Source organism: Phalacrocorax aristotelis, chromosome 18, assembly GCF_949628215.1.
Source record: "Phalacrocorax aristotelis chromosome 18, bGulAri2.1, whole genome shotgun sequence".
Classification (NCBI taxonomy): domain Eukaryota; kingdom Metazoa; phylum Chordata; class Aves; order Suliformes; family Phalacrocoracidae; genus Phalacrocorax; species Phalacrocorax aristotelis.
Genome location: NC_134293.1, coordinates 2260050 through 2280287, shown reverse-complemented (window position 1 = coordinate 2280287; position 20238 = coordinate 2260050). Strand labels below are relative to the sequence as shown.

Sequence of the window (20238 nt, the reverse complement as noted above, 5' to 3'; positions counted from 1 at the left end):
CGTCCTGTTGAGACTCTTGTGAGTTGATCTTGAGCCCCATGTTCTGAAGCACAAAGAAACGCTCATGCTTCATGAGGGACACTGCGAAGGTGGAGCCTGCAACAGAATGTGTATGAAAGCAGAAGCAGCAAAGATCAGTGCAGTTAGAGAAATCTGTATGATTTCTGATGTTTTACTCATAAGCATTGGCTTTTTAAAAGTTCTGACTGAATAAGAGAGGTCTTGTGGTTCTGGTTTTATCTGTGGCGATAGCATGATCTTTGAAGAGTCACTCCCAATATTTGTGTTTTACAAAAGCACCATGAGATAGCTGCAGTCCTTGCAGCTGTATCTTCTCAGGGAAAAATAGTTGGTGCCATATCTTCTCCAATGCAGAATACTCCCACATTTTACTCCTAATCAGGTTAATCCAAATTTCTTATCGTATTTAAGCTTCTACAGTGAGAAAATAGTGTAGTTGTTAAACCCTGTTCATCCCAATGTATCAGGCAACAAGATATTCAGAAGCAAGTTCATATGGCCTGCTTTTGTAGTCTGAAAGAACATTACACAAAGAGAATCCTGGCCTCTTGAGCAAGTAACAGGTGAGTTTTCTTTAGTCCTTGGCCTGATAGGGTCTTTTTTTTCACTCATTCTTTTACTCCTGAAGTTGTGAGTGGCGTCCCTCACAGAAGGCGGAGCGAATTGATCATCATATAACGTGAGAAAAGCATATAGATGTGGCGAAACCAGAGGAGCTGGCTGCGATGACACTGCATGGCTCTCTAGAAGGAAAAATAGTTGAGAAAGCATTACAAGAACTTCCCAGTCCTAATGGGCGTACAATTTCCTAGGCCTCCTGCGAGGTTCACTGCCAATACATAGGACAGCTTGTTTTCAGTGAGCAGGGAAGAAGTAGCGAGAGGTAGAAGGCTGCCTACTCCATGGGGCCAAAGGGCAGGGAGAGGCCTGCCTGCCCCTCTGTGGCTGGTGGTGTGCTGCCTAACGTTCACAGGGGGCCTGCTAGAAAGGGCATTAACCAGCTGCAGGTTGGTGCTGTGATGGCTTCCTTGTCACAGATACTCCTCCACCCTGTATGATCTCACACCTGGGTGTTCACATGCTGGGGAAGCAGAAACCTGATAGGCATGCATCTGAGAACACTTTGCATGCTTCTTCCGATCATACACTGCCAGCTGAAACTTAATCTATTTATAGCGCACCAGCTTATAAAGGCTGATTTCAGAAACGCAAGAGAACAATGCCACCTTTATCGGAGCAGTTTCCATACGTAACTCTACCAGCAGCCTCAAAAGCAGGAAAGTTCTGTGTGTTATTTGTGGATTAACAAGACTGTTTGCTGGGCAAACATTTACATCCTATGGAAGGGGGGCTAACCAGCTTCTGATACAGGGAACTGGACTAGATGGGTGAGATCTCATGCAGCAAGACAGTTAAAAAATACACAGTAGGGAGGGGAACTCGTAAAGAGCTTTGGACCACAAGTTCACAAGCTGTCTCCATCCTTAGTTAAAGCTATGGTCCAGGGACACTGTTCCTGGCATGCAGTCATGCCATTCTTTCACAGGCCACTCACACGTTCAGAGTATTCTGTTGGATCCAGTCTCCTTTGAAGTACATCCTGCGTCCTGGGCACAGTGTAAAACTCAGTGCACTGTAGCTACTGAAGATGTCTGAGCTGCAGATCTGCTCAGCCCTGTCCTGCTCTCCACCCAGCACATGAAGCAGCCCATCTTGCCCATTCATGTTTTACAAATCACTGAAGATTGTTCATCAGTGGCATTTGTAATCCATGTAGATAATTATTTATAAAGTTCTCTGTGAATATGATGCTTCTGACTAAAGTCTTTGCAATGATGATGAGCTATTCAAACAGGTTAAGGAGGTACCACGCATCTCACCCTGGCTTGTTCAGTCTCCTCCTCTGTGAGTACGAAGAGTGCATCTGTGGGCAGGAGGCAGGACACGAGTACATCCAGCACGGAGATGTACTTCCGGAAGAGACTTACTGATTCGAGCACGAGCACACGGCACCCTAGACAGAGAAAGAGGATAAAGATTTCCAAAGACCAATATTCTTGTACGGTTCCCACCTCTCCAGGCTCAGCAGGTCTTTGCAGGCTCCCCTGTATTGCTGGCTATGGGGATCCTTTTTGTGCAAAAGGGGAGAAACATCTCCACGTGCTTCCACCAGGATCTCTTCGTGCCCAGTGCGTGTCAATGACCACTTGTACTGGTTCTTGTTCTGTATGTGGTCTGTGGAACGCAACGTTAGCTTGCTCTGAATACCAGAGGATTTGGGGTTTTTTTGCTTATAATTTAAATTATTCCTACATAGTTAGACTGAAAGCAAAAAAGCCCAGGATGGCTCTCTGAATGCTGGCACTATATCATATAATGGAAATTTAAAACAGCAGTCTCTGGTTCAGCTACAAAAGTGAAATTTCCTCTTTCTACTCCAATTCTTAGCTGCAGAAAAAATATTTACAAGATTCAGGAATGGCTGTATCAAATATTAACTCAGGCAGGCAGTTACACTTTAACCGAGTTCCAGAATTGGCTCAGGTGTTTGTGATGAAGCAGATGAATGTAACATCTATAAAGACTCCACTGGTGTGGAATTTTTTTTCTGTTTTAAAGAGCCCCTTGAACTCAAAAGTTAATTGCTGGTTTTTTTTTACCATGGCTAAATTGTCTTCACTGATGAGCTCAGAACTACTGATGGTCCCATTAAGAGCCTGTAGCTCTCCAGGGAGCTGCTATGGGATTTCTTAGGGCTTGGAGGCTGCTGTGATTATGCTCCACACTTCAGACATTGTATTAAAGTTGGACAGAAGAGGCCAAAGTCACAGTTTACACGAGTGGTCAGATATACAACTAGATCTGCGATGAGACTTTCTTCAGTGTGCCCTTAAACAGTGAAATTATACGAAGGAGACAGAGAACAATGCTGAATTGCTACCAAGGCTGCCTAATAGACCATTTTAGCGTGTGGAGCCTGTGCTCACATGTCTAATGCTGCTTAAGCTGTTATTTCCTCAGCACAAAGCAAACTGGTGGTGCTCAAATACCTCTTGGCTCTAAAAGGTAGGCAGGACTTGTGCCCTCCTAAGGGAAAAGACTCCAGGACAGGGGCAGAAGCAAATATCTTTTCCAAAAAGAATAACTATGTGAGGTGGGTTTCTGTGAGAAAGGCAATGATGCCCCTACTAGGAGCCCTCTGTGCAGTCTAAGGAATCTCATCCCACAAGGATCTGAACGGTCAACCTGCTGCTAACTTCCCTACTTTGGACATTTGGTAGATCCTTCAGTCTAGCCTCTATCAAGTATGAGATAGGAAAGCAAAACTTGCTGCTCGTATGGTGAATTAGTTTCTTGAAGACACAAGAGAAGAAGCCCGCAAAGTCTCCAAGGGAGAGCACGGTACTCAAAGATACCCCACCAGCACCATTCCTTCCCCAGCCAGGGGTCTGGGACACACTGAACCCAGGAACAAACAGCATGCATGGGATGGCCCTCCACAAATCCCCTGCCTCACGGTGATTTGTGTCCCCTGCCTCTTCCCAGTGACACTAACTCATTTCTCTGAAAAGGAAGGTCTTGCTTTTATTCCAGCCAAAGCCTGCAATGGCAGGACACGGCAGCCCTGACAGACTCCCTCCGGCACATCTCCAGGATCTTTCAATTCCTTTCTTTCTTCTCTCTCCTTCAAGAAAAGGATGTACAATTTGTTCCAACTTTTCAATAGTCTTTTCTACTCTAAAAAACAAAACTGGTAACTCTTTATGTTAGTATCACAGAGGGCTCCAGGACCATGCTCCCCTTCCAGTTCTCCCTCCGCACTGGTCCTGGGAGGGGTCCCCCCTGCAGGATGGGCAGAGCATGGAGAGGAGTTATTTTCTCCTGCTGTGGGCAGCAATGGGCAGGGTTAGAGGCCTCAAGGGAAACGGCCGGCACTTCCTTCCAGACAAACGCTGACATAAGTCTGTGCTGTGTCAGGAACTGGAGGAAAAGCCCTCCTGAAGCTCAGGGACACTTGCTGCAGGCCCCGGCCTGCCGGGAGATGGCGGTGTCCACCAGCTGCGGGGGAGCCGGGACCCGCAGCCCGCTTCCCCACCTCAGGCTGCCCAGGTCAGGGTCACTGTTGGCACCCCTCTGCCTTGAAGGCCCTTCTGTCTTAACTATGTCAGTGCTGTACCATGTCCCTACTGCAGCCTCAGCCGTACAACCCTTGCAAGGTCACCGTGCCCGTCCCTGCAGAGCAGCAGCTGTGCAATGCGATCTGGAAGGACCCACGGCGCGGCCAAGCTCCCTGCAGCAAGTCCCTCGGACGTGCAGGAATGCAGGCAGCTGTGTGACCAGCATGGCCTGTGCCACTTCCTGACTGCGAGCCTGAGCCCGCCTCGCTCACGGTCCACCTTGACAAGTGACTGACAGAGCAGTTGCTGTTTAGCCGCCGTAAGGTTTCAGCTTGCGACTGCAAAGGATGCTCTGCAGCGACAAGTGTTGCAGCTGCACGTGGAAGTGCCCTGTCAGTTCTTTTTCTCCCACTAAAGACATTTCTTGTTTCCAAGTAGCAAACCTGGAAGCAAACCTGTGATGTGCCATGAGTAGGGGAACGACTCTTCCCCCCTTCTCTGCAGAGATCCTCTGGGCTGCTCAGCAGGCCCGATGCCCCAGTCCCAGAGGAGGCCACGGAGTTGGTGAAGGGCTTAGAGGGGAAGCCGTATGAGGAACGGCTGAAGTCCCTTGGCGTGTTCAGCCTGGAGCAGAGGAGGCCGAGGGCAGCCCTCATGGCACTCTGCAGCTCCCTCCCAAGGGGAGGAGGAGGAGGGGCAGGGCTGGTCTCTTCTCTCTGGTGACCAACGCCAGGGCCCGAGGGAAAGGCAGGGAGATGTGCCAGGGGAGGGTTAGGCTGGGTATTAGGGAAAGGCCCTTCCCCCAGAGGGTGGTGGAGCCCTGGAACAGGCTCCCCAGGGAGGCATCACGGCACCAGCCTGGCGATATTCAGCAAGTGCTTGGACAAGGCCCTCAGAGCCACAGTGTGAATTTGGGGTGTCCTGTGCAGGGACAGGAGCTGGACTCCATGGTCCTTGTGAGTCCCTCCCAGCTCAGGGCATTCTATGATTCAATCTGCTGGTGAGGAGTTTCAGAGAAAAGAACTAGTAAGGTGCTGCACTATGGCACAGCAGAGGAAAGGAATAGATATGGATTCCCTCGCTCTTGTATGCTGACAGCATTCCCACTGGCCACCTGTTTGCTTTTCAGTGCTTACTGGGGCGGAAAGGGCTAGAGCAAACATGGGGCAATGGATCGTTCCTTTCCTGGATGGTTGTTACTGGACCCTGGCAATGCCACGTGAATTCCTGCTTGCAGTGATGGGAAGAGAGGCCCGGTGGAGGGTTACCCACCCCCAATCTCTGCAGCCTGGGCTGCTCTGTTAACAAAACGTGCTCTCCCTTTCTCCTATTTTTTTTCCCTAAGAAATATTATTTCATGAAGCAATTATGCCCTTTTGGTCCCCAAAGCTCAGGAATAACGGCTCAAAACAACTGCAAGTGATTTCAGTATTGATCAACCTGACCTCCTGGGCCCCATCGGTCAGATGAGGCAAAGCAATGGCATTCAAGCCTCACAAAATGAAGGGCACTGTAAGAGTCTCCTGTGTTAGTGATATGACAAGGATCTCCACATGCTGACAGCAAAGGCTGCTCTGCATGGGAATGTGAGATGAAATGAAGCAGGGAAGGAATGTACAGTCCCGGGAGAGATGGAAAAGGGTTCAGAGAAACAGGCTGCTCCCTGCCAAGCAGGGTAAGAGAAGTGCTGCCATTGATGAGTCTACTCCTGTGACACCAGCAGGTGAAGCTTTTCAGAGCCTGTTGTGACTGTGACCTGGGCAGGATGGGATTAGCAGTGTAATACAACCTCTCTAGGTTGGCAGAAAGGGCAAGATCAATATAGCTAGTGGATTAGGCCTAGAATAGAAGTGCATGAAGCCTGCAACCTGTTCAGCGTGGCTTTTTACTTCCAAACCACTTATGCAGCAAGTATGCATAGAATGAGAAGATTATGAGCAGATCTATGTGTGCTAAAGGCTTGCACTGCTCCTGACAGACGTTAGCACAGCAGTTCTTTTGGAGAAGCACTGGTTATAGCTGGATGGGCCAGTAGTAGGGGTGGATGCATATCCAGCAGCTGTCTCGGCTCCTTGAAACAAGCCTATGTGCTTGTGCCTGGTCTGGAGAACTTGATTACAGATTATAACAAGCCTGCTGTGTTTATGCTGGCTAAAGGCATTGGAAAGCAAAGCAGAATATTTAGGGTGCTCATTTGCATATCACTGAGGCAATGCAAGGCTTAGCTGGCTTTTGCATTTGCAGAGAGATTTTCTGTGGGTTTCCTGATCACATGGGCTTACACAGGTTCACCCACAAATAGTTCCCTCTTACCAACAGGGGAGCAGCACATTTCCATGGCCCAAACATGCCTTTCAGCTCTATCCAGACAGCCTCAATCCCAGCATCAGTCTTGTTTCATTAAGCCCCTCTGATGCACAGCCCTGCACGCCTGCCAGATCAAATTATAAATACTGGGAATTTCAATGAGACTGGAACTATATTTGGAAAGGCTTAGCGTAAGCAGCAGCATGGGAGCTCCCCGTTCCTTTGGTGTTTGTAGGTCATGTCAGATGTGATGTAATCAGAGCAGCAAGGCTTTCACATAGCTTCAGGAGTCTCTTGATGCTGCTCGGGAAATGGAAATGATGTCTATACACAGGTCTGTTTCAAACCCGAACCAATTTGAGGCACAGCCCATAGTCAGGACCACAGTGTATCTAACGAACCTGCATGAACAGCACATGAAGGTGGTTCAGTCTGGATAAGTCCTGACATCTAGCAGTTACATCTACCACTACTGTTCCTTGTTCTTTCTCTGTACTGCACACAGCACACACAGAGCTCTTTGTGGCACCCCAGCACTGAACAAAGAAAAGGTCCTAGGAAAGAATTTGGGATTCATACTCCTCTTTCACAGATGGGTGAATTGAAGAGACTAGAGTCAGAACTCAGTTAAAGGGCATTCTGCCATCTTAGCTCACGCTCTCTCCATCTGATCTTGGTCTGCAACTTGCTGCTAGCAGGGAATTAAAACTGATTTGCTGTGACACATTCAAATCCCACAATGATTCGGGATTACAGAAACACAGTCTGGATGACTGCTGAGGGAGCAGGAGGTTGACTGGGTGGGCCTGCTGGAGCCACCTTCCTATGCTCTGTCCAAACAGCTGACAGGTTTGTGCTTAAACTAGTTCCACTAATTTGTCCCTGAGTCAGGCACCATTTCCTAGAGATAAGGGCTGCAGATCTACTCTGGGACAGCAGCTAGAAAAGGGGGTCAGGAGCAACCTGCATCTGTACTTTCTTTCTTTCTTTTCCCTACTTGTACAAAGAGTTTCTCAGAGATACTTGCTCGTTTACAGGTGATAGAAGCCACTCCAACGATTTGTTGTGCCAGTGCAGATTTCGGATACTTTTCCCATACTGACCGCATTTTGATGGAAGCTTAGCTTGATACACGCAACCATTTTTGGCTGAGCTGGTAATGGTTTCTGAGGCGCTTGTTACAAAAAAAAAAACCCAAACCAACGACCCTTACCCCGTCCCAAAAAAACCCAAACCCAACAAAAAACAACCAAACCAAAACCAAAAAAAGGCTTATAAGTAAGATGTGACCAAAAACTCTGGGACTGAGCCAAGAGACCTGGAAATAACAATCATATTCACCAAAGACAGCAAGAGGCATAGGCCAGGCACTGAAACACACCACCAAGACAGGACAACCCCAAAGGACAGAAAAGGGACTGTGGAGAAGCCTAAGCTGGTTAAAAACTTTAGGGAGATAAAAGGGCAAGGAAGAGTTCAGCTGCGGGTTTCATTTGCATTGCAAATAGAGGTGAGTTAGGCAGATGAAACCCTGGACAGAACATTCAGGTAAACCATTGCCTAATGCCTGCACAGTCATGGATGCGTAATGAGACTTACCTTCAGGTAACTTCTGCTCTGAATGCAGGTACCTGTGAATGAAGAGATACACAGGGGTAAACACTCAGGGAAGTTATTCAAATCCTGATTTTACAGGTATAACCTCTGCATGCTAAATCACCCCTTTTCTCTTAATACACACATTTACAATGGCTAATCTTATAAGAAAGTTCAGGAGCCGGCACTGGATGCACGTGCCAGGTGGTGGTAAGCCTCATTCCCCACAAAATTCTGCCATTCCGTTCCTCATCCTGACTGCTGGGATAGAGCACAAATAAGCTCCGTAAATCCAGCTCCCTCTCAAACTTCTCATGTTGCACTAAGGGAAACTGCAAGAGGCTGCCAAAGGCTATTCACCTCTGAGAGCATTGGCTCTTTAAAGCCTTGTGTCTGCTGACCAGGGACGTAGCCTCGGCAGCAGCTCCTGTTTGGGGACCAGGTTCGTTCTATGTAACCCATGCTGGCACTGGGACATCGGAGAAGCTGCTCTGACTTTTTTCTCACTAAGACTTTGATCCCTTCATGACTTTGTCCTGGGAAGTCCCTGTAACAAAAACACATCCCTTGGAAACAGAATGAGGGGACCAGCGCAGGAGATACGAACAGTGATGGCACTTCCATCAAGAAGTGTAAGCAAATGACCCTGATATGGTGTATGCATCAGAGGGAATTAGCTTCAATTCCTTTTTAATTCTCTTGTTTTTCCTGCTCTAGCCTGTGGTTCTTGGCTTCAGAGCACTTATGCCCACATCACCATTTGCATCGCCTCCAGATTTGGCCCATGGCAGGGATGGGAGGAGGCAGGTCTCCAGCAGATGGCACTCAGAGCTGTCCCACACCCAGGCTTGCTCTTCCATAAGAAAAAAAAATCCAAACAATGGAACATTTGCCAAAAGGAGAAAGGAAATAAAAAAAGAAAAGTTATTTAACCCTGTGTAATATTTAAAGAGATTGTTATCATCTTATAGTGGTGTATTTAACGAAGGACAATGTGACAGCTCATGTGCAAATCAACCAGGATAAAACACACGTTATATGTAAACTGTTATGTTTCTCTAGTCACTTTCAAACTAGGATTATCTCTGGCTATTGGTTAAGTTCAAGGAAAAGGATTAGCTACACAGGCGTAGACAAAATAGGAAGCACGGAGTAATGAATACCCAAAGCAATTCAAAGCAAAAGTCAAGCCAGAAATGCAGGTCACGGCAGAACTCAAACGGCAATCAGAAAACATATGCCTTAAGTAGATTCTCCTGCCAATGGTCTCCTCTTCTCCAGAGCCAAAGATCTGCAAGCAATACCATTTTCTCCTGAACAATGGCCTTGTAATACTAACTTGGCCACCTTCTACCCCACTACTCAAGTCCTACTGTTCTGACAAAGATTGTTAAATGTTGCCTCATAAACATTACCAGCAATTTTTTGGGGGCGGTGGAGTGGGAGGAAGGTTTAAACATCTCCATTAATGTCTGCTCTGCTCTTCTGCCAGAGGTTTCTTCCCCCACAACTAAATCTGGCCACCCAAAGAAGTGATTCAGCACTTGGTAAAGCTAGCAGGGTGGGAACTTCTTAAATGAAGCCTGGAGAGATAAAGCAGTGAGTGGTTGTGAAATTTGGCTAACTACCCAAAGTCCTAGTGTCTGTTCTGGGTGAGCTGCTCTGCCATAGAGGGACCTTCAAAGCACTAACTGACAGCAAATTAAAGGATGTGAAGAGCTGCTCCGTGAGTGAACTAATAATAACCATTCCTGGCCACTAGAAACAGAAGCAAGGAGAGATCCGGTTCATACAGAAACATTTCAGCAGAAGCAGAGAGCATCTTCAGCAGGGAAAAAAAGTTTGGTCCAGCAGCAAACTAAGGAGTTTGTGCCTGTGTAAAGGTTCAGGGAGACACAAACCATGTTTGGTTACTGAAAGGTCCTCAAGGCTGCTGCCAGGCAGACCTGACACTGCTCTGGAAGAACAAGCATGAAGAAACTGGTTCTCTCCTCATCGTTTTTGTCCTGAGCCAAATGCTTCAGTACTCAGCAAGGCTCAGCGCAGAGCTATGGGAATGGGCTCCACCCAGCTGTAACGCTGCAGAGGAATTGCAGCCTTGCTCCTTTGTGTTTCTCAGGCAAGAGGTGGCAATGAACTGCGGTTGCAGAGAGAGAGAGAGAGAAACACACACAAAACTCTACCTCCTGCACACGTTCATAAAACTAGCCAATCCTCTCCCAAATCAATCTTCTCACTCCCATCTCCACCCTGCTGGAGCTGTCTCCGTGGGACACTTCCAAGTAGGGGAGAGGTTGCAGCTCTCTCTTGTTGCCATTTTGGGAATGTTGTTTTATAGATTGGACTTGCTGTGGTTTGGGTGAATTGCAAGAGTTTGGCACAAAATTCCAAGAAGTCAAACGCAAACAGGCTCCTTTTTCAGGATCTCTTTCCATGTGTTTTTTTTTTCAGAGAGACTTTTTATAAATTCTTTTTCCTTTTAAACATAAAGTGATCTAAGGTGGCTTGTTCCCACCCACCCACCAAGTGCCATAGGCCAGCTGATTACAGGGCACCTCTCACTGCACCCTCTTTATTATGCCTGTCATAGGTTCAGATCCACATCTGAAGGAAAGTGAGACTCTCTGCAAGGAAGATTCAAACACTGTGAGATGTCTGAAGGCACCCACCATTTCTGCACTGCAAGGACTCAGCACTGGCTCCTCCCTCAAGGACCAGCTGCTTCGGAAGCTTTTGCTGTCTGTAGCTATCAGCTACATCTGCTCGGCAGAAAAACTGCAATGGTCCAGCAACCCCCATCCTGCAAACTGCAGGACTGAGCTAGCTCCCAAATTCCCTGTCTTTATTCAGTCATCCTCACAGAAAGATGCCAGCAATGTGAGTGGGCTAGCTCCTACACGGCACTGACCACTGATACTTCCCCATGATGGCAAGAAGGAACAAGTCAAGATGGAGCTGAAACCTCGGTCTTGGGGAACACAGAACTCCTCTGGGGTAGAAGCGGGACTGACGCCCTGGTGGGTGGATTGCAGTTTTGGTGATGTTCTGTTTAACGAGAATTGTTCATTGAAATCAATGACTTCATTCTCCAAATAAGTCTCCCATGCCAAAGGCAAAACCCTTCACTGAACTGACTGCGCTGGCTGCTGCAGAGCACTGGGGAAATACAGTTTTCAAGAGCATGGCAAAGAATGGATATCTTAAAGATGCATTGGGGCTCCATTTAGGATCCTAACCTCTAATCTGCCCGATTAATCTGATGAAACAGATGTGAGAGAGGAAGAACAGCCAGTCTCCTAGGAATCACAGAGACATTAAAAGGATATACTTGCCAGATGTTGAATGTTTGCTATCTGGAACGCCTCCTCCCTCCCTAACCGGACTTTCTGGCTCCATTTCCATGCACCCTGAACTACACCATGTAGCAACATGCAGTTTGTAAAACACTACTCAGGCTCTCTGTACTCACGCATATTGCAGTGGCAAAAAACATGGTTCTGCCAGTCATAAAAAAGGTGTTGATTCAGAGATCTTCCCACTAACAGAGCTGCTCCGTGGCTCTGCGCTTTGGTCCCTGCGCTGCCTGGGAGAAGGATGTGTAGTGTCACTGCCCCAGTCACACTGCCAGCAGCCTAGTGACACTGGGAAGGACATTCCTTGAGGTTGCTTCTCTGAAAAAAAAAAAACCTAGCAAAACAACAACTTCTTGAGGGGGGAATCCCTGCAACGCTGGTGCCCTGCACTCAGCTTTATCCTAACGGCCCTCAACAGTATCATGGCAGGGCACAGGGATGAATGAACTTAGTCAATTTAAGGAAGGAGGGAGCAGAGGCGAAGGAATGGGATAAATCTAGGACAACATGCCCAGCTATGGGATATACGCCAGGCACAGGGCAGAGTCCTGTGAGGGAAGGGACAGGGTCTCAAAGGGTACATGGAAGAGGACCTTATGGGGGCAGCCTGGGTGCAATCACAGCCACCACTCACAAGTTTCCCCCCGGGACATTTAAGACCAGTAAAACAAAACACAAGAAGTAAGCTGGACTGTGAAAGGACAGGCTGAAACATAAGATACTGGAACTTGTTATTTCTTCAATAACCTTTATTTCACAGGGAACCTAGAACTCCAACGGGAGCTAAACAATCCCAAACAAAGACATCAGTGACACAGGAAATCCTTGTCTGAGATGGAGCAAATAACAACCAGTCTTGAAGAGAAGGATTTTCTGGGAAAAGGCAATGGAAATACAAACCAGCGCCCTACTTTAAAAACATAAATGAGATGCCACTCATTTGAAATGCCCAGGCTATAGCTGCCTAAAAGGAGTGAGAGATCAGAGTCCCATTCTAGTTCCACACTGTAAGAAGGCATCCAAAAAAATGGTAGATGGGATACCATTCATTATCATCAAGCTAATCACCCAAGAAACAGCTTGCTTCCTGCTCAACACATCCTTAAAGACCTGGCCTCAGAAATTCAATACAAGCAGAGCTGTGCTTTGTAGGGATGTAATGCAGTTGGTGGCTTTTGAGAACTGCACCCACCAAGTCCGTGGGATTTGGCTGGACAATGCAGTGTTAATTGTTTTGATATACTTATTTGCGACTGGCATTTAATCAATCCTCCTCTTTCAGGCAGCCTTAGTGCAACCCTTCTGCACAATGCTGTGTCCCATGGCATTCATAAACAGGGCATTCAATAGTCAGGCTGTGACGTGTAAGTGGAACAAGGCATCGGTGGCACTCAAGCTGCATCATAATCAACTCAAGACTGATAAAGCACTAAGCTCCCAAATATCACCTCTGCACAGTCTCATTTACAACCTACCACTGAGTTGGCCAATGTTAAGAAACATCCTGCAGGACTGAGAGGTGTTTTTCCAAATGGAATTGACAAGAATAGGCCTAAGATAATGATTCTTTGATGTAGCTTTTTATATGCCACCATTGATATAAGTTTTATGGATGCAGTTGCTATAACAACATAATGCACAGTGGTTAAATATAGCAGCTCCCATTTTCCACTCAGTTTGCTCTGCCCTAAGCAGACAAGGACTATTCTTTTCTGTTCTAGCTGGGATGAAATGGATTTGATAGCTCACTGATGAAAAGAAGTGGTACAGTCCTTCCTCCCCCTCACAAAGACCATTCCTCTTCCCGCTCAGCAAGCAACAAAACCAACAGCCCCCCGGGGCTTCTTTAAAATCAAAATGCACAATGACTCATGCAAAACTAAACCACCTCAATATTACATGTGAACTCAGTGCAAACGCTGTCATTTCAAAGTGCAGGAAAGAGAGGTTCTCAAATATTCCTGTCACGTAGTATTTACCATGCTTATTACCGTAGTGCCCAGTGACTGGCCAAATGCTGAGAGGGGAGTAAAGTGACCTTGATGTCACTGAAGACCTGCTCTTTCTTGTGGCTATGTGTACAGGACGCAGCCTCTCTTGGCCACAGGGAAAGCTCCTATTTTGGGGGATAAGAGAGAATGATGTTGCCAAATCAAGGTGACAAGGAAAGAAGCAGAGCTACAGAGGATTGCTTCCAACTCTCCCTTCCTTGCTACAGTGGGATTTTCTTGGGTTTGGGTTGGGGTTTTTTTCCTGTCTGGAAGCCAGAACTGAAATACTCCCAGGGGAGACTGAAATCAAATAGCAATTTGTGTTCCTCTCCCATCCTGTTTTTCCTTATTTTTCCCTTGCAGAAGGACAAATCCACCCTCAAACGTTGGTATTTCACAGTTCCTCCCAGATCTAAAGCCTAGACACATAGCAGCAGCTGGACCCTCTGCAAGCTGTCAGGAGGAAGGTTGCTGCAAGGGGAAGGACACATTTCTTCTGAATAGTTCCTGCTCCTTTTAATATAACCTCTGTTCCAGACAGTAGAAAGAATATTTATGCCCTTAGATGATAATACTGAGCATCTGCTCAGCTACAACCATTTCCTGGACTGTTTTCTTCCTTGAAGCTGTTCAATAATTTGCACCTCCTGAAGCAAGGAGTTGCGGATGGGTCACACAGCCCATTCTACCCCTGCTTTTGCAGAAAGTAACCTCTTAGGTAGCGGGCACACGTCTATCTCCCACAGACTGCGAGCATCCGAAAGAGCTGAGGATCACTGCACCAGCCCTCCGCTTTGTCCTTTCCACTTACAGCCACAGCGGAGGCAGAACCCTGCAGCCCTTGTTTAAAGACGGTAAATAAATACATTGCACATGATACCTAGAGGGGAGAGTTCATTTGCCTTTTTCCTGCCATGTAGCACTGGGGCCCCAGGGGCAGCAACCCCTGCTTTGCAAAGCCCTGCTGGCAGGGAGGTGCGTGAGAAGCCCCCACATATGCTCCCAGCGCTGCCTGTACTAGCCAGTATGCGAGAACTCATCAGGGCACTGAAAATCAGGAGTGATACAGTCACGCTCTACTTCCTCCATGACACAAACTGAAAAATAATGAGGGCAAGCAAGCCACTAAAAATAAACTTAACCTTTCAGTGGCCACAGCATCACTCCTGCCACATGCAGATGACTGGGCCACCGTGCTTATTTCTGCTGATTCAGGACTGGAAGAGAGACAAGACACAAACCAGCCCTTATTTAATGACAGCTGCTTATACTCTGGTGTCCCTATCAGTGTGTATCTCATCAGCCCAGGACAATGTCCTGCTGTAGGCTAAGGACTAATGCAAAGGTCTGAGTGCAGGGGGCTCGCAGATAATAAATACTTGCTAGTAACGTACTCTGAGACGAGAAGAGGGTTAACATTCCCACTGCGCACACAGGAAACCTAAAGCATGAAGGTGGGAAAGTGATTTCTGCCCAGCCACAAAGTGAGACCACAGTAGAGCTGGGATCAAAACTGAGAGTTTTCCTTAACTTTCTCATGCATAATTCAGCTGCTTGCTTGTTTCCCCTGTATCTCTTCAGGATGTAGGGGCACACCTACCAATCTGCCCTCCATTCCTATTTGCAGGCTGTACAGCATTTGACTGAGCAAACAGAGGTCCAGGCAGCCGGAAGCTCTCTAGTCCCTCTGTGCCAACGGTGTGAGCATCGGTCATCAACCTTGGTTCCTCACTCACTCCTCAGATAACAGCGTGCCAGAAAGCATCTCCCCGCTTAGCCCAAACAAACACAGTTTGCTTTAACTCCACCCCCCTTCCTTCTGCTGGGATATTTCAGAATTTGCTGGGAAAAGCCATGATCCCCCTAACACTGAATTCCAGCCATCAGATAGCATCAAAGACTTTCAGCATCTTTTCAGAAGAGCTCAGTAGGTCACAGTATGGGTTCTGTGGCGCTGCAGCTTTCTCTAGGCAAGTGAGAAAGGCAAATCACTGTGATGGTGTTAGCAAGGAGAGCCAGAGAGTTATCTGAGTTGCACAGATGATTCAGAAAACAAATGGGTGCCAAAAATACAGGATATACTTGCAAAGAGTTCTTCTCATGCCTGGGAAAGGCAGGGGCAGCTCTGGGGGAGCGCTCTCTAGGACACAGTGAGGTTTGAATGAGCAGAGAGTTAAAATAAAATAGAGTAGCTGTATTGCCAGCAAAATTTGGGTGATTTTAATACACAGGATTTTTTTCTAGCAACCTTCCCACATCACAGCACAGAGACAGAGGTTGTCAGAATGCAAAGAATAAAGTCGTGAAGGAACAAGTTGAGTTCGGAAGAGTAGTAAATAGGGACAGCTCCAGAGAAAGAGCAACGTCCTTGTGTCAGAGAGGTAAATTCAGGTACCCAGACAAGATGGCAACGTCCTCTGGAACAATGGTGCAGAACTTTCCAAAGTCCAACAGCTCAGGCATCAGCTATTCACACACTCTCCTCAACAGAAGTGCAAAGTGATCTGTGGCATATTTTAGTGAGATCAAGGACAGGAAGAGCAAAGAGGGCCCAGTGAAAGGGAGACTGGCAAAGCACCAGCAGATAGAATAATAAAGGATGCTGTAGGTCATTTACAGAGCTGTAAGAGTTTCTCCAAACAATATTGTGTCCCACAGCCTGGCACTCTGTTATATCAGTGAAGTTAATACTGCTCTCGGCTATTAGTTTTCTGCTTACACACAAACACCACGTTCACTCTGTAACACTATAGCGAGGCGTTCAATGAAGTGTGCAAAACACTGTACCTTAAAGCAGTGTAAAGAGAAATGTGGTTAGCATGACCACTCACTCCTCCCGCATCAAAGGTCACCACCTGCAATAAAACCACAGAACAATAATAATTTTGAAGAAGGAGAGCGTGCAGTTACCAACTTTGACATCTAACAGAGCGCTGTCCCAGCCCATTGCATCTGAAGGGTTGTTTTTGTGTTGCACAATGAGGCCTTGTGTGTGAACTCATGCTACAGAAATACAACTAAACAAACAAGACACTCTGGAACTAGATGACTACACAGCCTAACAGCTTGAATAACAGAAAGACGATAAACACCGTGTTCCCACTGGCAGGATGCACTTGTTACTTATTACCGGGCCAAAAGGTTACTTTCAGAGTGATCTTTTGCAAACTTGTTCCTGACCCAAGAGGTCCAGCTCTGTGAATCACTCTCTCCTGGATCTGAGAACGTACTAGAATGCCTGTGGATTACAGGGTGAAACTATAGTTTGTTGTACTGTGAATCGGGACATACTGCTTTAACAACAGCAACACAATCATAGACTACTGTCGCGATTGTAATGAGGCTTCATCACAGGGTAACATAGTGATAAATTAATCTGGGATGAGAACAAGCCTTTTTAAAGAATCAGCTGGCTGCACTTTTTGCACAAGCAAGTCGGGCTTTTTGCTGAATGAGATCGTATTGTTTATTGCTTCTCTACAGGGAGAAATGGGAACATCATAATGCAGAAGTAATGTGTGAACACAGCACTAACAAGTCACCATCCAAAGCACAGAATACCCTTGGCTCCCTGCCCTCAGTCCTACCAATAATGTGTCAGGGTGAAGCATCCACCCTAATGGCTCACTCTGCACAGTACTGTGAAGTGGGTACTTAAAAGCTCCTGCTTCCAACCTAGAAGACAAACTGGCAGCACGAAGTGTAGAGCAGACAGGGAATGTGTGCTGGTAGGCTTTCCAGCTGGGGAAAGTGACAGTCCTTGGACAACCTAAAGCTAGGCTTTTGCTCTGGGAGAGGCCAGGCAGCAGAGCCCTCCACAGCTCCCTTCTCTATGACCAGGAAGAAATCATAACCTCCCTACATTTCAGTCAATGTGTGCTTCCTTGCCAGCTTGTTCTGTCTTCAGGGAAGGAAATGCTACTGCCTTGCTTACTCACCGCAGCTCCCTTCTCAAAATCTATTTTATACTCAGGACCTGAAGTACTGGGTTAAAGATCAAGGGAAGATCAAAAGCTGCCCTGCCCGTCCTGCAACTTACTACTCCACCCTCCAACAGGAGAGGCCCTCTCAAACACAGGAGATATTGTGTAAAGAGGGAGAGGAAAAAAAAAGACAGTGATAAGAAACACTTCAAAACCCACAAACTTCAAAAACCACAAACAAGCCTGCTTATAAACCCATCCACCGAGCGCAAGTCCACGGTTACACTTTGCACTTTGCCCAGTGGCTGTAAAAATGCTGCTACCGACGGCAGGAAGTGGCGGGACCCAGTTCGGTTTCATTCAGGTACAAAGAAGCATTTTCCGGTCAACCCTTATTCTATAAGGAGAAAAATTATGGCTTTGCTTTGGCTGCTTTTGATGTGCATCAGCATTACCTGAGAGGCTCTCTGCAGGGACTGCAAGGTCTGGCACGGTGCAAAGCCCTCCCAAAGGATATCAGCTTTTTAAGTAGCTCATCTGGGAAAGAAATTACTACATTCTGTACTGCTCAGAGAACCAGCATAGCACCCTGCATTTTACAGATAAGAAAAAACATGCTCTGAAGTCACTCCTTCCTAGAGCGACACTCTCCTAAGATAACAATATACCTCACTCACTGCATGCAGAATAAATTCCTATGCAGGTGAATAATAGTGTGAGTCTCCTAAGGGCTGGACTTGCATTAAACCTTTTTACTAAATGGCGACAGAGAAAGGGTTTGTCTCTTCTGCCTCATCATTTATTTTCACGTAACCTGTACAAACGTAATGTTTTTAAGACTACTACTCAGCTGTCAAATGTGGTTGAAATTAGCCAATGGGCTCTGGACTCTTTGGAAACATGCATGTGTGCACACATAAATACAACTGCATTATTCTTGTTCCCTTAGGAAACCAAGCTAAAAACTCCAGGCAAGCCAAAACACACATTTTTCCCTTCGATGGAGGGTACAAGAGAACAAACCAGAAGACGAGATAAAAGACTATAGTAAGCCGACTAAATAAGCTAATCATTATTTTGACAAAACCGGCTCAGGCCAACTGTGAGGGCACAAGGCTGGGTTAGGAAATATTCTTGACGTGGAAATTATCTGTTCAGAAACACCTTTGGAGGTTGTTTCTCACATCTGTTTTGAAATAGGAGCTGCTGTTCTCAGTGCTGCTGGGCTTACGCAACATCTGAACTAGCTAAAGAGATTTAGCTAGAACTGAAGGAGAGTAGACTAAAGAACTAAACGAGGATGGATTTAGACTGGATGTAAGAAGAAATTTTTTACACTGAGGGTGGTGAAACCCCGGCCCAGGTTGCCCAGAGAGGTGGTCGATGCCCCATCCCTGGAAACATCCAAAGTCAGGCTGGACGGAGCTCTGAGCAACCTGATCTAGTTGAAGATGTCCCTGCTCACTGCGGGGGGGGCTGGACTGGATGGCCTCTAAAGGTCCCTTCCAGCCCAAACCATTCTGTGATTCTATGATTGCATGGAGTTAATTTTCACTTGATGTTGTCTAATTTATTTTAGGACATTTGCACCTGAATTGCCTGTCTCTTCAAAGACACAAATTTGTAAGTACAATCCCCAAGCAGCCTGCACATTGACCTGGCCATGTGGCATTCACTTTATCTGCAAAGCGGCCACCTTTGAAATATTGGCCCTTCACCTTTAGAGATCCCTCCCAGCACACAGGCTGGCTCTGACACAGCAGTGATGTCCCACCTCCCGAGTATGTAGCTTCTAGGTCCGTTGTCTAAACAGACATCACTGTGGTGCTCATGACTTAAAGCAGGCAGCAATCACATGCAAATATATTTCTCTGGCTTCAGGGATTCTTTTCATTGATAACAAATCTGAATTTCTTTGTCACATGCTGAAGATATTTTCACACGGGAGCATTTGCTTCTTCCACATGGTGCAGCTAGCTGGTGTGCTTGCTTTTAGCACATAACCTGAACCAGGCTGGTGATGAAATCAAGCAAACAATGAGAAAACCTGAACATCCTGAAACTGGGTTAAAAACATGCTTAGCCAGTTCGGGGAGCAAAAGGCTGGGCTAGGAAATACACTTGATGTGGAAATTATTGCTCAATGCAATCTTTAGGGCAAGAGGGAGTTCCCTCCCCACACCTGTTCTGAAATGGGAGCTGCTGCTGTTGGTGTTGCTGGGTTTTCTTCTGGGTGACCTTGGTATTCAGGAAATGGAGCTTTCACTAGTGGAAGCCAGAGCAACAGCCAAGACAAACAGGTCCAGAAATCCCTTCCGGAGGGGGGAGAGCACAGAGGAAATTGCTCAATTACTAGCAGAAGAGAAAACTCCTGAGAGGTCTGGAGTCCATGCTCCCTCTACACACCATGTGTGTTGGAGGAAAAAAGCACTAAAAGCTGTGGGTCTCCCTCACTCTTTCTGGCGTCATCCAGTGCTTCAAACAGAGCACACATCTGCTCAAGTAGACTGCTGGGGATAGAAAGGTCTCCTTCCTTTATAAGGGCCATCCCATAACATGCCATAGAAAGCAACTCCATTTCTAATGGCCTTCCTCTGAGCATCATTTCATTGGCCCGACTTACACTTGCAGAGGCCAGTGACATTCAAACTCCCTTTGAGTCTCTTGTGCGTTTGGAGATGTCTCTAGTTGCTACTAAATCAGAGAAGTTAAAGATTAAAAAAGAATGTACAACTGGATGAAAAAGGAAATATCTAATCATGATCAGCATCCACTGGGTTTGAGCTGCAAGTCATGCACCAGCTCTGAGAGTGAAAGGTCCTGGGGGCCTCCCACTCACGCACCCCAAAGCACACCTGAGGAGGCCACAACATAGGTGAGGAAAGGAGCGAAAGGGATGACGAAGTCTGTCCCAGCTCTGTTGCCTCCT

The 20238-nt window shown here is 46.8% G+C and overlaps 1 protein-coding gene across 3 annotated transcripts in view; it reads right to left on the bottom strand.

The window, feature by feature from the left end:
- Positions 1 to 154: 154 nt before the first annotated feature.
- Positions 155 to 20238, bottom strand: part of PIGL (phosphatidylinositol glycan anchor biosynthesis class L) — a 62751-nt gene continuing 42667 nt past the window's right edge. For all 3 annotated transcript variants that reach the window (XM_075113626.1, XM_075113627.1, XM_075113628.1), the window contains 4 exons: positions 16174 to 16241; positions 8046 to 8077; positions 1902 to 2035; positions 155 to 764 (listed from right to left, as the gene is read on the bottom strand). In XM_075113626.1, the coding sequence (XP_074969727.1) occupies positions 666 to 764; positions 1902 to 2035; positions 8046 to 8077; positions 16174 to 16241 (333 nt within the window). In that variant the 3' untranslated portion in view covers positions 155 to 665. The remainder of the gene's footprint in view (positions 765 to 1901; positions 2036 to 8045; positions 8078 to 16173; positions 16242 to 20238) is intronic.